The sequence below is a fragment of the Panthera onca genome, chromosome E3, assembly GCF_046562875.1.
Source record: "Panthera onca isolate mPanOnc1 chromosome E3, mPanOnc1 haplotype 2, whole genome shotgun sequence".
NCBI lineage: Eukaryota > Metazoa > Chordata > Mammalia > Carnivora > Felidae > Panthera > Panthera onca.
Genome location: NC_138354.1, coordinates 23686998 through 23707097, shown reverse-complemented (window position 1 = coordinate 23707097; position 20100 = coordinate 23686998). Strand labels below are relative to the sequence as shown.

General features: G+C 40.4%; 1 protein-coding gene across 6 annotated transcripts in view; it reads right to left on the bottom strand.

Moving 5' to 3' along the window:
* USP31 (ubiquitin specific peptidase 31) overlaps positions 1-20100 on the bottom strand; it is a 62928-nt gene that overhangs the window by 28812 nt on the left and 14016 nt on the right. For 5 of the 6 annotated variants that reach the window (XM_078440064.2, XM_060648770.3, XM_060648771.3 and 2 more), the window contains 6 exons: positions 7658-7795; positions 6338-6426; positions 6154-6246; positions 5456-5591; positions 4200-4307; positions 3050-3194 (listed from right to left, as the gene is read on the bottom strand). In XM_078440064.2, the coding sequence (XP_078296190.2) occupies positions 3050-3194; positions 4200-4307; positions 5456-5591; positions 6154-6246; positions 6338-6426; positions 7658-7795 (709 nt within the window). The remainder of the gene's footprint in view (positions 1-3049; positions 3195-4199; positions 4308-5455; positions 5592-6153; positions 6247-6337; positions 6427-7657; positions 7796-20100) is intronic. The other variant, XM_078440065.2, reaches the window with a different exon arrangement.

The following is a 20100-nucleotide window of genomic DNA, read 5'->3' as shown; positions in this document are numbered from 1 at the left end:
AAAGAATGGTCTCTTGAGGCACCGGGTGGCTCAGCCCGTTAAGCTGGTGTCAGAGATTAGCAGAAGCTTTGACTGGAACATAGCTTGATCTCAACTTGAGATCAAGTTGAGACTTGATCTCAACTCAGGTCTTGATCTCAGGGTCACATGAATTCAAGCCCCACATTTGGCTCCACGTGGGGCATGGAGCCTACTTAAAAAAAGAAAAAAAGAATGGTCTCTCCAACAAATGTTGGTGCTGTTTACCTACAAAAGAATGCAGCTGGACTCCCACCTCAAACCATACACAAAAATTAATTCAAACGGAGCAAAGACCTAAATGTAAAAGCTAAAACTATAAAAACTCCTAGAAGTAAACACAGGAGTAAACTTCATGGTCCTGGATTTAAGGATGAAATCTTAGAGATGACACCCAAAGCATAAGCAATAAAAGAAGAAAAAAATTAGATCTCATCAAAACTAAGAACTTCTGTTCATCAAAAGACACTATCAAGAGAGTGAAAAGACAATTTATAGAATGGGAGAAAATATTTGCAAGTCACATATCTGACAAGGGTCTAGAATCTAACATGTATCTCTTACAATACAACAACAACACCAACAACAGCACAATTTAAAAATGGGGCAAGAACTTGAATAGACATTTCTCTAAAGACGATAAACAAATGGCCAACAAGCACATGAAAAGATAATCAACTTCATGTATCACGACACACCACTTCACACCCACTAGGATGGCTATAATCAAAAAGATGGAAAATAATAAATGTTGCCAAGAATGTGGAGAAATTGTAACCCTCATATATTGGTTCAGCTGTTGCAGAAAACAGTCCAACAATTCCCCGGAAAGTTAAGCATAGAGTTACCACGACCCAGTGTTTCCACTCTTAGGGGGATGTATGTGTGTGTGTCCCCCAAAAGAACTATAACCAGGTATTCAAACAAATACTTGTACATGAACAGTCACAGCAGCACTATTTCATAATGTGGAAACAACCCAAATGTCCATCAACAGATGGAAAACAAAATATTCTATATACAAAAAAATTTTTTTTTTAAAGTTGGGGGGCACCTGGGTGGCTCAGTCGGTTGAGCATCTGACTTCGGCTCAGGTCATGATCTCTTGGGTCTGTGAGTTTGAGCCCCGCGTCAGGCTCTGTACGGACAGCTTAGAGCCTGGAGCCTGCTTCAGATTCTGTGTCTCTCTCTCTCTCTTTCTGTCTCTCTCTCTCTGCCCCTCCCCTGCTCATGCCGTCTCTCTTACTCAAAGATAAACATAAAAAAAATTTTTTTTAATGTTCTATATACATATAATGGAATTAAAAAAATTTTTTAATGTTTTATATACATATAATATTTAGCCACGAAATGGACTGAAGGACTGATAAATGCTACAACATGGATGAACCTTGAAACATGCTAAGTAAAAGAAACAAGTCACAAAAGGCCACAAATTATGATTCTCTTCACATGAAAGTCTAGACTAGGGAAATCTACAGAGACAGAGAGTAGAATAGTGGTCACTCAGGACTGGGTAGGATGGGTAGGTTGCAGGGAGGTGTGTGTAGGGGAGACAAAATAGGAGCTGAGAAAGGAGCTGGAGAAATGAATTCTCAACAGAGCAAACAGTGGGAAAGTATAAAAGTACACGGCATGTTTGAGAAAGAGAGTGACCTGGGTAGGGTACATGGGGAAGGAGACAGAATATAGTAGAGAGGCTGGAAAGAGAGGCAAGGACTCATCATGAGGGGCCAGGCATCCTTCCAAGGTGTTCAGATGTAATCTTAGACAAAGGGGAAATCCTAGCAAATCAATAAAAAGCATGTACCATGATCAGAAATGTAAGTCGGAATCAGTCTGGTGGCACCATGGAGAAATAATTGAACAGAAGAAAGCCTAGGGATAAAGGTATTACTAGAGAAGTTACTAGAAAAAGCCCGGTTGACACTGGTCTGAGCTGTATCAGTGGCAAGAGAATGAGAAGGAAAACTGCATAGTGTTTACTTAGTTCTATGTGAATTTTGAGAGAGAGGTCAAAATTTGAAGAAGTGCTTGGATCCACCTTGGGTGAAAGTGGTGGCGCCATGATTCCACAGAAGAAGCACAGGAGGATCGGGTCTAAGAAATGCTGAGTGTTAAGACACCAACAGGACTTCTAAGCAGAGATTCCAGTGGACAGGCAGAAGTCAGGGAATGGAACCAGAAGGAAAGAGAGGGTTAGCAGGGGGTTCAGTTCTAAAAATCATGGCAGTAGAAGAGATACTGATGAGACTGGATGGAGCGATGGGTTCTCAAACCGTGGTGTGCATCAGAATTGCCTGTGAAAAACAAGTTTGCTGGGCCCCACCCCCAGAGCTGCTCATTCAGTAGGTCCGGGGTGGGGTGTAGGAATCTATAGTTCTCACCAGTTCCCAGGTGCCTCTCATGCTTTAATAATCACTGGAGTCGAGAAAAAGGACAGAAGCTCCAGAACCATGAAAAAGACCAGGAACAAAGTTCGAGTTGCCTAGCAACTTTCAAAACAGCCCCCAAATCCTGGAAGCACTATAGAGAGACATGCTGAGTTCCAAATCACAGCCGAAACCACAGGAAAAGGAGGCACTGTCAAAGCTGTACTCTCTTGCTGCCTATGGATGCAAATTTCTTAAGAGCAAGGTATCAAGAAAACATTTTACAGCAAAGAGTTAGAATTTAGAAAGCATCAGAGCCGGGAACAAAATGCCAAAAAAACAACAAAAAAAAAAGATGGCAGCTATGGCATAATACACCTTCCCAAATGCTGTCATAAGATACTTAAGAATCACTTCAGGGAGGATTTAGTCAGTTCTGAGCCTCCAATTGTGGAGAGGAAAGGTTAGATAAGAAATAGTGAGAACTGCCTTCTTCCAGAGAAACATGTTACCATAAAATTTATGCCATCCTAAAAACAAGCATTATGTGTATTTTTACCACAGTTAAAAAAAATTATGCCATCACATAATAGACATCTCAAAAGGGTATATACAGTTGTGAAACCTGCAAACCCCTGTGGAAACAGATGCTCATTTACCTCTTTGACTGAGAATTCCTTCAGGCCTAAATATTTCTGGAGTCTCAAAGGCAAAAATGCAGTCGCTTTCATGGACTGTTTCCAGGTCGTCTGTGTCACAAAAGGAACGATGGAACCCATCATAGTACATTTCCGTTAACACAATCTAAAAACGGGAAAAATGTAAACAGTTGGACAACTGGAAAGTCAATACGAATTGATCTCCCAATTCTACCATGAACTTCTGCAGCCTGTCAGGATTTGTGGTGATGTGAGAGGGCTCTGAGACATGTCACAGAGCCCACACTATCTGCCTTCAGTAAGGAAATCTAAGAAGCACAGTATCTTCTGTAAATGTGTAACAAACAATATACTCTGATTTCAGAACGCTATGGCACTGAATCCAGAGTTCCTCTAAGTTTCCGTGAAGAAACCCAGGAAATTATAAAAACTAATCCTCCTGTTTCACAAGGGGAAGACACTGAAGACAGGTGGGAAAATTGCCAGAGTACCCGACCATTAAGTCTCGCAGCGAAGACCCAGTCCACATCTGATTCTGAGACTTTCTCCTACCTCGTTAACTTTTTTCATTTCAAGTTAAGAAATGCCATATAACCATGGATTGTGTATTAGAAAAAAAAAAAAGAAATCAACTCAAATGTCCAACAATAGGAACTAAATGTATTATAGTCCTACTGTAATTATAAAGCTATTACAAAGAATGATCTGAGTAAATAAGAAACAACATAAAGAGTAATGTGTGTAAGCAATTCCATTTTTATAAAATAATAAATGTAATATATATATATATAGAAAAAAATAAGAGTGAATATACAACACAGTATTAAAGTTAGTAAGTCTTAGTTCTAAGGTACTTATTAGGACAAGATACTTCTAAGTTATGCTTCTGAAATGGTTGAATACTTCACAATGAAACAAAAAAACAAAAGATGGGGGGAAAAAAAACAATGCAAACATTTAGATGCTCATTACACGCTCAGTAGCACCGTCTAGCGAAAAAGCACTGGATGGGGCCTAAAGAGGTTCCAGTCCCAGCCTGCCACCAACCAGCCCTATGACCTTGAACAAGTCACATGGTTTCTCTGGGCCTCCTTCAAATGAGGGGGTGGAAAATGGACCCCTAAAATCCCCTCTACTAATGCAAACATACCACAAGTCTGTGAGGTGAAACAGGCTGGTGGCATATTCCACAAACAGTCCAAGAAAAATATCCCTGGCACATTTTTCTTCTAATGATTTTAATGACCACATTGTTTTTCTGCAGGTGAACATACAAGTATAATTTACTTTCTCCAGCAAGCTAAGGTCAAAAACAAACTTGTAATTACATCACCCATTTAAACCACATGCAAAAAGAGCCAGATGCCACTGGAGGCTTTACAGATACAACCAGATTTACCCTGGAAACACATCTAAGCCTCCCTCCCTCATTCTGTCTTTCCCCTCATTCTGAAGGGGAAAAAAAGAATCAACAAGGACTTCACAGTAAGGAAGAATATGAACATTTTATCAACATGCCAGTACTTGGCCTATGAAAATATGAGATACTTACTACATTAGGGCCCCACTGCTGGTTGTATTTGTTTTACTGTGGTAACTTCCCAAATGAAGCCACATGAGGCCAAAGTACAAAATACCTTTAGTAATCAAGTGATTACACAGCAGCTTCCAGAAGCTATCTAGGGAGAAGTTATTCTACCACAGAATCATCTTTCTTAGTAAATCTAAAATAGAAAATGTTTTTCCAAATAAAGTCATAATAGTGAACTGAGTAAAAACTGTATGCAAAAATGTCAAGTCACAAACAGGCCAAAGTATCTGGGGTCAATTTCAATATAACTACTTATCAAAAATTTACCCAAAAAAAGAAGGCAGAGGGAGCACAATGTTCCTTTCTCTCATCTAAACAAAGGACGAGACACTGGCCCAGCTTTAAGCAGAAAGTGAACCATACTGAACATCTATATGTACTATACCAGCAAGAAGATATCCACTCTTGCCACCACAATGGAAAGGGGTTTTCAAGAACCACCAGTCAAGTTTTCTAAGCCTCTCTGACCTTCAACAACCACAGCAATGCTCTTCCTATTGCCTGCATAAGCTTCCCTAAGAATGGTTTAAGAGAGACTGCATAATTATACTTTATAAACAAAGCTAAAAGAAGGTCCTGGTGTAAGGTCACAACTTTCCTTCTAAAAATATATTACGATTAAATGAAGCACAAAAAGTTTTGATGTACATTTTCCTCCTTTGGGTCTTAATTTTTTTTTCCCCTCAACACACACACACAACTGGTTTTACATTTCTCTCTAACCATGCTTGGCAGAGGATTGTTAAAAAATTCCAGGAGAACAGAAAGCAACACTTTTATGACTCATGTGTAATCGGCCTTAGCACACTTATTACCTGATCAGTAGGGATCTTTGTTTCCATAGACACTGCTTCCCGAAGCCTGGCGACAGTCCCAGACAGAGGCACGGCAACACCAATCCTCATGCAGTGAGAACACTTCCCCTGATACACTACGGTAACATAGAGAGGCCTGTACAGATCAAAGTCAGATCTTCTTATTAGTCACTTATTTCAACTTAAATATAGAAGCAAAATGAAGAAACAAACACAGAACTGAAAGGGAAAAATCTCATTTGGACTTCAGTAGGACCAGAAAACAATAATCAACACATCTTTGGAAAAGGCAGTTGAACAAAATATATCAACGCTTGATCCTGTGCTTTGTATGTTCTTCACAACAGCATAATTCCCAGAAATTATGAAAAACTGTTCAAATAAAGCAACTAATTAAAAGTGCAATAGAAAGTCTCTAGAAAATCTAGAAGGCACTCAACAACTCTCCTCCTCCCCCACACTATCAACGGATGAGCAACTGAACAGACTACAACCACAGGGACTGAAACGACTTGCTGGCCCCATGTACCTGTTCACCCTGTAAACTCAGACAGAGATTTATAAATTTCTGTAGGGTTTTAACAATGCCTGTATTCAATTTATCACTAATCCCATTTTTTTTCTAAATAGGTAAGAACACCTAACAGGAGCTGGACAGGAATGAACAGTCTTAATTTTATTAAATCTGTTCTTCTTACCTTGTGTGGGGTAGAGGAATTGGCAAAGAAATGCAGAGGAAAGGGTCAAAAGTGTTGCTCTGCTTCTGACAATGAGGACATGTCAAAGAAGATCTTCAAAAACAAAAATGAAAGACACACACAGTAAGAGCATCTACAGCTATGTTGAGCAGACCATATAAGAGACAATTTGATATGCCCATACCTGTACTGGGCTTGAAAAAGTTCTTGTACAAAAGTGCTACAGACAGGAAAAGATGATCCCTCGGGCATCATATCAGTCTCTGACGGTGGCTAAAAAAAGGGAAAGTACAATTTCACAGATTAGAAGTACCAACTCTTGATTGAAGGTGAACGTGAAACTGTCACAAATGGCCTTCACTTCCTTTACAAGCTGTGCAGAGGTGCCAGTGAAAAGCATGTGCTAAAGGCACTGGAACGCAGCTGCCAGGACGGGGGTCACGAGGACTCCTCTCCCCACAGGCTCTCCCACACACCGTGCCTGTGCCGGTCTCTCCGCCCCACCCAGCAGCTGGGCAGTCCTTTTGCAGGGTGCTTCAATCTCCAACTCTCAAGGTCTCCCTGCAGCCTCTTGCAGGAAATAACCCCAACCACTGTGCCCTCAAGCTACAGCCCCTGCCGACCGCACCACTCGCTTTGGTGCCCAGTCCCTCTACTGCATATACTTAGTTAGCCTTTTCACGTCCATCCACCTGACAAAGAGTCACCGAACACCTGCTGCCACGTGCAGAGAGCCCTGCAAGGCCATTAGGACACAAAGATAAATAAGACACAGTGCCTGACCTTGAGTATGTCTCAATCTGGTGGGAGAGCCAGCCACAAGCACATGGTCATATGTTAGTACAGAGTGTGCAGGCACAGAAGGACCCTGAATCAGAATATCTTGACGCCTTACCAGAACCATAGACTGAAATTTTGAGGCACAGAGCAGAATTAACAAAAACTTTAAAGGTGGCAAGAGAAAAGCAACTCTTTGGTCTTAATTATTTCTAGTATATAAATCAGTTTTCCATCATATTAAGGCTGCATCATAAAAATTGAGAATGTATCACTGTGTCTTAATAAGAATGTTATTCTAGAGGTTCAGTTTCTATACCCAAACCCAACCGAAACAGCAAAGACATCCACCCATTTCCTTTTCACCTATGTATTCATCTCAGTGATCTATAAGGGTACGTGTGTCATTGGAAAAGAAAGCAAATTCCTGCTTTAAAAACAGCTTAGTGAACTGGAATCACTTGGCTGTAGTCTAAAGCTAGTCATACATGCAATTATGTCCCCTCTCATTAGACTCTAAGTTCCTTAGAGACGGCATCTCTCGTATCTTATGCTGCCAGCACAGCAATAAACGTGGGGAAAATCCTCTAAGTATCCCTGAATTTTATACTCACCTGGAGCTTAGTCTATTTCACTACATTAACTAAATGCAAACTGCAACAACTCCTCAGTGGAGGTTACCCTGCTCACTGCTCCCTGGCTGCCCCAGCAGGGTGCGCACCCTCACCTTCAGAGGAGGCTGGCCGCTCTGCTTCACAGCATGATTGAGGTCCTCATGAACTCGGTCCAAAAGCCACAGCAGAAACTCCTGGGCATCATGCTGGGAATTTCCCCGATATTGCAGTGCGTTCTTTGACACAATACTCTACACAGGTAAATAAATCAGCATGAATAGTCGTGAATTCATGGCTTTAAAGATGAACTATTTATAATCCCAAAGAAGGATGCAAGATCTCAAGGGTGTTACAGAGTACTTCCTAGAAAGACAGCAATATAAAAACAGATGCTTAATGTAAAAACCCCACCCCCAGAAACATGTACAGAAAACTTAAATGCACCTACCCAACAATCCTACTTTGAGAAATAGATCTAAAGGAAACCATGAAAACAGCATGCCAAGACTTCTAAGAAAATATTTATTCGTCAGGCTTTATAATAGCAAAAAAAAAAATGGTAATAACTTGAACATTTAAAAACAAGAACTGGTTAAATAAGTAACACAGCATTGAATCATAAACCAAAGGATAAAATAAACACATCTACAAAATATAAATGACTGAGTGAATACATAAGTAAGGGGACTAGATAAATCTTCTTTATAGAATTCCAAATAATTAATGTCAGTACTTCCCCCTCTAGGAGTTGGACCTTAACCTCCTACCTTGAGTAGTGACTTGCTTCCGAACACTAGAATATGGAAAGGAGTGGGGGTGGGGGCATGGGGGCTGGTGAAAGGTTCTCGGTGAACTGGTTAATTAAGATCATGGCTCTGGAGCAAAGAACCTGGGTTCAAATTTCTGCCCCACCACTTGTATTTGTGAAGCCTGGATCTACTCTCTTCCAAAGTAAAAGGGAGAATAATGGTTTAGTGTGATGGTTAGTGAGAATGCATGCACGATATTTTGTGTATGAGGTAATAAGCACTCAACTTTCAGCTCTGAGTATGGGATTTGGAAGTATGGAGGAAGAAGGGGACACAACCACACAAAGGGAGGGCAGTTAGAAGACAAATGAGCTGATGAGGCAAGAAATAATGAGGGTCCAAGCTAAGGCAGTGAGAACAGAAATGTGAAGGCAGACTTGAGAGATTTAGGAATTTAGGCAGTAGACTCCATAGGATTTGTGACCTAATGAATGGGGAGAGTGAGAAAGGAGGCATTAATGTCACCAAGGTGTCTTCTCTGAATATGGGCAACCGATGGTACCCCTCATCAGGATAAAATGAAAAAAGAAGTCTGGGGAAGAGGACTGCATTTAAAGTTCTGTGGAACCTCCAAGTAGAAGTACCTGGTAAACAACTGAAAACTACAGATCTGGGGCCTGGTGGAAGAGTGTGTGCTAAGGACAAAAATTTGGAAGTCAACAGATGGGGGGGGGGGGGGGTAGTTGAAATCATGAGTACAGCTGAGACTGCCCAGACATAGTCATGAGAGATCAAGCCAGAAGACAGAATAATCCAGAAGACACTATATTTGGGGGCCCTCAAAGGAGACCAAGAGAAGGCCACCAAAGATATGGCAAGAAAATCAGGAGAATAGTCACAAGAGTCAAGAGAAAAGGGTTATGAAGGAGAGAGTGATCAACAGCGTTAAGAGTGATAGAGTAGGACAAAGAACTGAAACTGTCTACCGCATTTTCCAATTAAGATGATTATGGGAGGGGTGGGGGGCGGTGCCTGGTTGGCTCAGTTGGTGGAGAGTGCAACCCTTGATCTAGGGGTTGTGGGTTTGAGTCCCACACTGGGTGTGGAGATTACTTAAAAATAAACTATTTTAAAAAAGAAAAGAAAACAAGGGACAGACTTACAACTTGATAATGAGGAAGAACCATCACACCCTGATGATCAATTAGATGTGAATGGTAACAAAATGATGATTTACAAAAATTCAAACTAAAGGAGGAAAAAATCAAAGGGACATGAATGAGAGGGAATACTGAGGTGTCAATTGGCAAAATTTACTAACTGGCCAAAGGCAGCAAAGGAGAGGAAGAACCCTGACAATAAACAAGGTTTCAGTGACTAGAAAGATGCCACTTGAATGCTACCTCGGAAAAAGGTACACAAAAGGAGAAATGGGTGTGGGAAGTCTTTACTATACTACAGTGCTTCCCCCATGGTCAGATGCCACCTGAATCGTCAAATTCAGTATTTCCTTTCTTGGTCTTCACCTTCCTCAATCTTCCCATAGCATTTTATACCTGACACCTTACCTCATCTTGAAATAGTCTGGCTTGTGGCCTTATGCACTCATTTAGGAGAACCAAAGCTGGAGCCATTGGTGTGCACAGTGGGAGAATGTGAGCTATAGAAGAGAGGATTTCACAGTAAAGAAAAATAGGCCAAAAACAAACAAGCTAACAAACAAAAAACATTAGCACCAGCAGCACTGTTGATGGTGTGGCCAACTCAGGATGGAAGAGAAACAAGTGACTGGTGATACTATTATTAAGGGACACAAAGAAGAAATGATGGACAACACCAAGGTTTTTAGTTTCTAGTCTAGGTAGACAATGAGATCAGGAACAGAGGAAGAGATGGGGGACAGCAGAGCTTCATATATGGTGAATCTGAGGTACCTAAATGATCGCCAGTGAGGTGAAGTCTGGTGCTCAGGAAAGAGAACTGAGCTGCCAAGTTAAATCGGAGAGGCATTCACCTTCCGTATGAACATGGAGGAAAAAAAAGCAGAAAAGGAGGCAACTAGGATCTTGAAGAATGCTAGCACAGAAGGGACAAGTCACAATACAGAAGCCAAGGAAGATAAGAATGGCCAGGAGAACCAGAGACGGAGGCAGTGATGTAAACTACCGCAGGCAAGCCAAGCAGGGCACTGACATGGTCCCTGGGAAGGGCAAGTTAAGAGGCTGACTGCAATTTCAGTGATGCAGAATACTGACCAGAGAGGGTGGGAGGGAAGAAAAGGTAAGGAAACTGAATGACTGCAAGAAGACCACCCTTCATATGCGAGAGGCTCGGTTATAAAAGGGAAGAGGAAAGATGCTCTGCCCGTTGAGGGGCTTACAGGGCAGAGGGACTTACACACTGAGAGAAGGAGCTAACAGAAGGGAGACACAGCAGAAAGAGGATTCTCCAGTGAGAGGCGAAGGTGGGATTCAGAAAAGAAGTAGAGAAGCGCCTTTAACAGGAGGTGGGAGACACAGAAGGGGAGGAGGTAAGGATGGTTACGGATTGAGAAGTTATAGACAGCAAAGCAGGGAACCTTTGTTTCTGTTTGTTGTGTTGTTCCTTTTTGGAAGAAGCAAAGGACAACTGCCAAGAGGAAGTCTCAGGTGTGGCAAGGTTAATGACAAATGTCATGGCATGTTGCTGGGCACACAAACTGCCTGAAGCATAGCCAAGTGTCTGGCCCGGGAACCCTCTCCCGTATTTACCTCCAGTGGGGGTGAGGGATTTCTCAGCATATGCACGATCCTAAGAAACAAATGAACTGAAATCAGGCTCTTCATTTGTGTCACAGCAGACACCTCATGCACAGTGTCCGTCACATTTCGGAGCAGGGATGATGTACAGTTAAGACTGATTTATGATTCCTGCCGCTATCACTTCAGCTCATCTGGCGCTTAACTGTCAATCGCGGTGTATAAGGTGCCGTACAGAGGCTGCTCAACAAGATTTTTGTTGGGCACGACTCCACAGGCAACAGGACTTCCACAACCACTGTAACTAGGGCAAAAACTACCCTGGGTCAACCTCACCCTAAATCCCTACATCACAGACTGTTTTACAGGGAACCTCGCTGAACACACACACTAACCCAAAGGATCCTTTTTCTGCCCCTCTGCCTCCTTCACAATGGTGACTTATTCCCACTGCAGAGACCCAAGGGACTATTTATTTTACTTCCTACCAAGACAAAACAAAACAGAATAATCTAATAACCATCCTTTAGTGTGTGTTACAGAAAAAAAAAAAAAAAAAAAAAAAGTGGGAGCCAAGAAGGAAAAATAGTGGAGGGGCACCTGGGGGCAATCCTATACTCAGTAGGTTAAGCATCCGACTTTGGCTCAGGTCACAATCTCAAAGTTTGTGAGTTTGAGCCCCGCATCTGGATCTGTGCTGACAATCAGAGCCAGAACCTGCTTTGGATTCTGTGTCTCCCTCTCTCTCTGCCCCTCACCTGCTTGTGCTCTGTCTCTCTCTCAAAAATAAATAAACATTAAAAAATTTTTTTTAAAAAAAGGAAAAATAGTGGGAATCAAGAAACCTGGGCTGGATCTCTGGCTCCGCCACGAACCACTGCTTGTCACAGAACCACTGATTCCTGATTTATAAAGCGAAGCAGCTGAGTTGGCCATCGATGACACCCCTGGTGTCCCAAATCTTCACCTCAGCTCTTCCCCCAGAGTCCCAACAAGCGATTTGATTTTTGCTTTGGGTCTCATCTGACATTGCTTTGGTTTGCCTTTTATGATTTTTTGCATAATTAAACCTTAGTTTATTTTTATTTATGTCCTAAAATCAATCCTTTTGTGTTTTTGCAGTTTTAAAAAAAGTTCATTATCGCTGGAATAGGTCATCTATAAATAGGAACATTGCTACAATCTGAGAATTTAAATTTGTCACTTCTATGAAAAATAAATATGAGCCTTTTTTTTTAATGTTTATTTTTAAGTAATCTCTACACCCAACGTGGGCCTCCTGAAATCAAGAGTTGCATGCTCCATGGACTGAGTCAGCCAGGTGCCCCAAATATGAGCCTTCTTAAAATCAACCTTGCATATTTATGTCTACTTTATAGAATGGGGGTATGGTATTTATTTGGAAAAACATTAACTATCCTATTGGTTTAAATCCTATACATCCTACTATGAATAAATTTGACCATCACTCCAATTTTCCTTTCAGTTAGGGTGATCCTTAACTTCCAGTTGCTAAACAATAAAGGTTAAACAAATTTGTAGAGCTTTCAAGTTTCATAAAATTTCTCTTTACCCTTCAAATAAAACCTTAAGGTTTTAATAAAACCTTAAGAGAGCTTTTTTTCCCCTTACAAAGAAAAAAAAAAAAAAAGGAGCTGGAAGCATGGCCCAGGAAAGAAAAAGAATTAAATCTCTCTACCTGGAACGGTAAAATCAGACATGAGGTTCTTTCTTTCTTTCTGTAGAGCCCTAGTACAGAAGCAGCAGAATCCTGGGCTCCAGGGAAAAGACAGAAACTGGTTCAAGACACACTTTATCTGATCCCAGGAAGAAGACAACAAAGCATGGGGAAGGGACATGGCGGTATTGATTTGATCAGGAGCTGGGTTTACCCTTTCGGGGAAAAGGTAGCTTGCCAAAACTCACCAAACCAAATTATCACCCACCTTCCATGATTCTATGCCAGAAGAAAAGGAGAATTTATTTCCAGTGATTCTGGGTAAGAAGCAGAAGAACTTGGGAGGACAACAGTACTTACATGTTAAGAGAAAGATGAGATGTGAACAGATGAGTTCAGAGATGGCATCTAAAAGTGAAATTTGGTTTCTGGACTGTGCTGGAAAGAACAGAATAACACTTGTCTTGAGAAAAGTTCCATCTTTTGAATCTGACTTTATGGACAACTACTAAGTTGATGAAGAATAATTAACCAAAACATAAGGGATGAAATTGGTGCAAATGGATGAATACTGCAAAACCAGACATGACCCATGAAAAACAGTGATAGAGAGTGCCCATACAACAGAGTTCCATACCAGGGTACAGAATGCAGCCATGCTCAGAGTTCCCTGTGTCCTGAATCCATTCTTTGCTCCTTATCTTCACCTCTGGTGGGGAAGTCTTTTCACGTAACCAAGTTAGGCCGAGAGGCCCTCAGTATTAGCCAGTATTAGCCAGCCGTGGCAACAACAGACCCCTGAAAGAGACTGTAAAGCCTCCAGACTTTCACACATACTTTCCCTATGACTCGAATGCCCTCCACTCCCATTCCTCAAATGCATTCCCTTACTCTCCTTCCTTGGTAGGATGGAGCGGGGAGCTGGGTGGGAGAGGACAGAGACAAAAAAGAAAAGAAACAACAGGAAAGGAGCTTCCATCCAAGATGGAAAGACAACTCAATGAGAATAGTAGAGAATGCCACACACAGCCTGTTTGTGTGTCCATGTTTGACCACAGGGGAAAGGGAGTTATTTCGGGTATAGAGCTCCTTCATCGTTCCAGACAGAAGGGCCTAACAAGGGTGACTTAAGTATAGCTGTTCCTTGTATACAAGTTCTCATGATTCAGACTCAGGAATTAAACAGATTTGGACAGCAAGAGATATCTGCACTGTTAAAAGATTAGATTTGGATATTAAACAGACTCACATGTACCATAAAGACTTGGTGGCAGAGACTCATTGCTGAAATAGAGACTAGAAAAGGGTATATTATCTTCTCTTTAAAAAAAAAAAACGCTATAATAAGAATGTTAAGAAATGGTTACTGCATTTCAAAAAATTACAAGTAAGGTGGAAGTAGGGTCAAGAGTACTAGAGATGGGATGATAGGGAGAAAAACAAATGGAACCCCAAGTGGTTCATTCAGATGAACAATGAGCAAACGTGTCACAACAGATCCTAACGCTATACTAAGGCAGAAAATACAGCAGCAAGAGAAGCCCCCCCAAGTGTATAAACAGTGGCTGGAAGTTTCCACTAGAAATGCAACAGAAACAGAAAGACTAGATTCTGAATACCTGGGTTCAAGTCCTCTTTCCACCACCTTTTACTTCATGTGTGGTTTCTCTGAGCCTCAGCTAACTTTTCTGTAAAATGGGGGTGAGAATACTTTTCTAAAAGAATTACTGTGAAGCTTTAATGAGATTTATTTTACAAACTCTTAATATAAAAGTATTTCATAAAAAAGTTTTATAAAAGCATTTTATAAACTCTTAAACTCTACACAGCTTCTATTATTTAAGCTGCAAAAGTCAAGAAAAAAGAAAGGAATTATCCTATAGAAGCCTGGAAAATGTCAAAGAGAAAGAAAAGCACTGGCTCTTGACCCCTGGCTGCACATTAGAATCATCAAGGGAAATTAAAAAAACAACAACAACAAAACAACGAACTGGGAGCAGCCCAGAGATACTGATTTAATTATCTACAGTGGGACCTGATCATTGCTAATTTTTTTGAAGTGTGATTTTTTTTAAAAAATTCTATTTCTATGTGAAGCCAAGACAGAAAGAACATGGTCACAGTGGAAAAGCCTTGAAGTTTCACTTCCAAAGGCACTAAAATTTACAGGAGGCTCTTGTCATAACTATATTATATCACTTATTACACTATGCTGTATTTGTGTCACTAGAACATATAATCCATCTGCCTCCACCACTAGACAGTGATCAAGAAGGTCTTATTCAATATTATTTCCCCAATATCTAGCAAATACAATACATGAAACAAACAGTAAGAGTAATGGCAGTTAATAATTGAGTGCCTATAAAGTATCAGGCATTAGACTATTTATAGATGTTATTTCTTATAAAATTAATCCCCCAAAATTCCCTATTTTGTTAAGAATTATTACCATTATTTACAAACAAAAAAACTTGGGCTCAGAAAAAGTGAAATAACTTGTCCAAAGTTACACCATTCTTCAACCTCCTCTAATTAAAACAGCCTTAAGGCATTTTTGTCCATAATCCTTCAATAAATGATTTTTTTCCTTATATGACTCAGGATCATACAGGGCTTGGTCATTCGGTATGGCATTTCTCAATGCAGACATAAAACATATGTTAGAAACTGAACTACAGCTGTACCAAGCCTGAGGCTTCTGGGAGTTTATTTGCTTTTAAATAAATCCTTGTTAATCGGTGTTTGTTTTGTTGTAATTTGCATTTTTCCTATGACTGAAATATGACCCAGAAATAAAAATGGAGCTTATCTAATTGAAATGTTATTATTTGAGGGGTAAGGAGGAATTTGGACTATGTCAGAAGATCAAGTTGCAGCATGTGAAGAACTATGTCCTGCCTGAGTGTCCCAGGATGCTAGAGAAAGCAAACAATAGAGAGACAACAATCTGGCTCTGGAGAACTACATCTGTCTCTCATCAAAAAGTGTAAAGGGGAGTGCTTTCACCTTAAAATGCTCAAGCTGTTCTGCTGGTGGCGATAAATTCCGATCCAGTCCATCCTTTCCAGCACACCCCAAGTGGCCAAGCCTAGCCAACTCCAAGGTTAAAGTCAGCTCAGGTCGCCAAAATGTGTTTATGTCTCTAATCAAGTAATTTAAGTAACTCAGGAGTATCTTCTTTTTGGTCTGTCATTATCCAACATATTTCTAAGATTCTTGCCAGCCACAATAAAATAAAGCCTTTTAAAAAGTTTGTGGGTTTTTTGTTTTTGTTTTTTAGAGGAAGGGGGAAATTTTGGCTAACAATACAGTAAAAAAAAAAAAAAAAAAAAAAAAAAGCATACATCTAGTCCCAATTTACCCAAAAGGCCATCATCATATGGGAGTGTAATAATCTTCAACAGTTAAAAGTCGAAACAGATATCTTGGAACCCCCTCTACTTGCTAGATGGGATCCTGCTTGATTCATGAATTATTTAATAAAACTAATTATACCTTAATTTTTTTTAAGTCAAAACAGAAAAATTAGAAAATTCATCTAAATATCTAAGAAACTACAGGAGTGCCTGGATGGCTCAGTTGGTTGAGTGCCTGACTTCAGTTCAGGTCATGATCTCATGGTTCATGGGTTCCAGCCCCATATCAGGCTCTGTGCTGACAGCTCAGAGCCCAGAGACTACTTCAGATTCTGGGTCTCCCTCTCTCTCTGCCCCTCCCCCACTCACGCCCTTTGTTTCTCAAAAATGAATAAACATTAAAAAAACTTTAAAAAATACCTAAGAAATTATTTTTTTCTACAATGGAATTTTATAAAGTTTTAAAATCATTGAGAAATATATAATACAATTAAGTGAAAAGAAGATGCAAAACTACATACATATGAACATGATTTCAAACTTTTAAGATACATTTTTAAAGACCTTTTTGTCTTTTATCCTTCAAAATATACACCAAGACATTAACAGTCATTGCCTCAGAATGGCAAATTTTAGGTGATCTATATCCCTTTCTTCCTTATATGTTTCCATATTTCTGATGTTTTCTAAAATGATCTTGCTGGTAACAACGACCAGGTCGACCAGGTGGAACTTACGGGGATCTTACGAGAGCACACCCCGGTATTTTGGCCAGGGAACCCAAATCTTCTGCACAGAAGATGGGGCTGGCAAAACACAGATATGTACCTTATTTGTAGTTACGGCTTTGGCCCCAAATCCCAGTGAATCAGACTGTACTATGCTGAGAATTTCTTTTTTCTCTAATAGACAGACCTAAGGAGCCTCAAAGCAGTTTTCTGCCTAGCGTAATCCTAAACTCAAACCCATACCAATCTTTGGATTTTATCACTGGAGGAAAAAAGTGACAGCGGCTAGCATCAAAGAAAATTGGCGGAAAGAGACAGGAAAAGAGTTTACGTCTACAGACACCGACCAAGGGCCTTTTTAAGCCACCCTGGCTTGCCAGGTAGGAGGTGAAAGCTTAGCCCTAGGAAGAGAAAAAGACAGCCCAGGATCAGCTTCCTGATCAAGTGGACAGAAGCAGAGGAGGAACATAGGCTTGGCTTATAAACTCAGCACGTGGCACTGCTCACCAGCCCAGGGGCCAAAATTCTTGGTTGAGTGGCACTGCTCTTTGGGGTGGAAGTGAAGTGCCCTGTACCCCCTTGGAGGTGGAACAGGGTGAGAGACAAGAAGTAGGGAACACATAAGGTCAAGCCTTGAATTATGCCGAAGCTAAACATGCATATATTTCTTACATAATCTGCGTGTGTATGTATGTATGTAGTTATACACAAAGAGACAAAGCATGCATCCTCTTGATTCTGAATATATTAGTATCTGGTGATAAACAGATCTCAGGTTTTTAATTTTTGTTTTTTAAGTTTATTTTCAGAGAGACAGAGACAGTGTGGGGGGGGGGGGGTCAGAGAGAGGGAGAAAGAGAGAGACTCCCAAGCAGGCTCCGTGCCGCCAGCAGACCCCAATATGGGGCTCGAAACCAAGAACCGTGAGATCATGACCTGAGCCGAAATCAAAAGTCGGACACTTAACCGACTGTGCCACCCAGGCGCCCCCTGAAATGTTTTTGACTAAACAGTCAGTTTTATAAAGTTATCCAAAATACTCTGCAAGTAATCTTGTTTTGAAGTATTATTGTTACTGCATTTTGATAACTGAAACATCAACTAGTAGTAACCAAGAGGTATCATTCAAAACAGATCCAGCAAGTTTCACTACAAATTATGTGTTCATATTGCCATAAACCCGAATGCCATCAACCCAATTATATCTTAGCTGGCTGACGATGTTTTCAAGTCATGGGCCTGCCATGTCACTTCTCCACACCCAACACTGTGTAGGCCTGAAAGTCAAGCCAGGTTGACTCCTGAGCGGCAGACAGGTATGGTCTCCAAATCAATCCTGGCCTCTGCCAGTTCTTTCAACTCTCATCATGAAAATCAGATTGCATAAAAACCAGCATAGGGACTCATTCTGCCTCTAGGTTTTCCCTAACAAAGTACAATTTAGAACCTTCCCAGCCTCAGCCTGGTCTGACCTGACCAATTCTAGTTGGTTCAGGCCTTGGTCATCTGACGGTAGAAGGGGAAGGCTAAATGGAAGAGGGTGTGAATACACAGAAAACAAAGGGAAGTCTGCGAAATCAAAACAGGGTAACTCCCTAAGTTATCAAAACGTTGAGGGGCGCCTGGGTGGCTCAGTTGGTTAAGCGCCCGACTTCGGCTCAGGTCATGATCTCGCGGTCCGTGGGTTCAAGCCCCGCATCGGGCTCTGTGCTGACAGCTCAGAGCCTGGAGCCTGTTTCAGATTCTGTGTCTCCCTCTTTCTCTGACCCTCCCCTGTTCATGTTCTCTCTCTGTCTCAAAAATAAATAAATGTTAAAAAAATAAAAATAAATAAAAAATAAAAAATAAAAAATAAAAAAATAAAAAACGTTGCTATCATATGGGTACACTTCCACTTTAAAGAACAGATGAAGCTGTCCTACCTCACTAGTAATTGAAGACATCAAAATTAAAACAATAAAATGCTATTTTCTATTTATCAACTTAAAGATTTCTATTTTGCAACAGTGGGGTACAACAGACATTCTTACACACTGCTAATGGCACAACCTTATAAAATAAGGTAACAATGTAACTTAAGGATCTTCAAAATAAATAAGCATTGACCCAGGAATTTCACAGAGTATATGCTAAAGAAATAATCAAAAGTAACTGTAGTTTTCTTACTGATTCTAAGAATTCATATGTTATGAATAATCACCATTTTCTGCTTGTAAAAAAAAAAGTAAAAGATTTATGTAAAAATTATTCATCACAACAATCAGAAACATCCAAAAATAGGTCAACATATACCTTCATACAATGATCTGGAGTTTTGTGACAAAATTAATCATAATACAATATGAAATGAAAATCACATGATGTAAAAGTGTATATACAGTTTGATATCAATTATGTTAAAACACATCCAGAGGGGGAAAAAGGCAAGAGAGTAATATACCAAATAACTTATATACATTTTCAATTTTCTTTTTTTTAATGTTTATTTATTTATTATTTTTGAGAGACAGAGAAAGAGAGAGGGAGAGAGAAAGAGAGTGTGAGCAGGGGAGGGGCAGAGAGAGAGGGAGACAGAATCCCAAGCAGGCTTCAAGCCGTTAGCACAGAGTCCAATGCAGGTCTCGAACCCATGAACTGTGAGATCATGACCTGAACCGAAAGAGACTAAGAGTCAGATGCTTAACCAACTGAGCCACCTAGATGCCCCTCAATTTTCCACCTTCAACCTTTTACATATTTTCTAAGTTTTCTACAATAACTTGGGTAACACTCTTACCAAAATAGATTTCATCTCATAATGAACTTAAGCAGAAGAAGCCAGGCACATATTTAACGCAAACCAAAAACACAATGAGGGGTGCCTGACTGGCTTAGTTGGTGGAGTACGTGACTCTTAATGTGCAGGGTTGTTGTGAGTTTCAGCCCCATGTCAGGGGTAGAGTTTGAAAAGAAAAGAAAAGAAAAGAAAAGAAAAGAAAAGAAAAGAAAAGAAAAGAAAAGAAAAGATGTCATTAAAAACAAAAAACCACACGGTGAAATACCACTTCACATTCACTAGGATTGCATTATTTCATTTTGTTTTTTTTAACAGGCTCTATGCCCAATGTGGGGCTTGAACTTACAACCCTGAGATCAAGAGTCGGAGGTTCTACTGACTGAGCCAGCCGGGAGCCCCTAGGATGGCTTTAATAAAAGACAGACAGTAACAAGTGTTGCCAAAGATGTGGAGAAACTGAAATACTCATGCATTGCTGGTATGAATGTAAAATGGCGCAGCCACTGTGGAAAATAGTTGGACAACCGC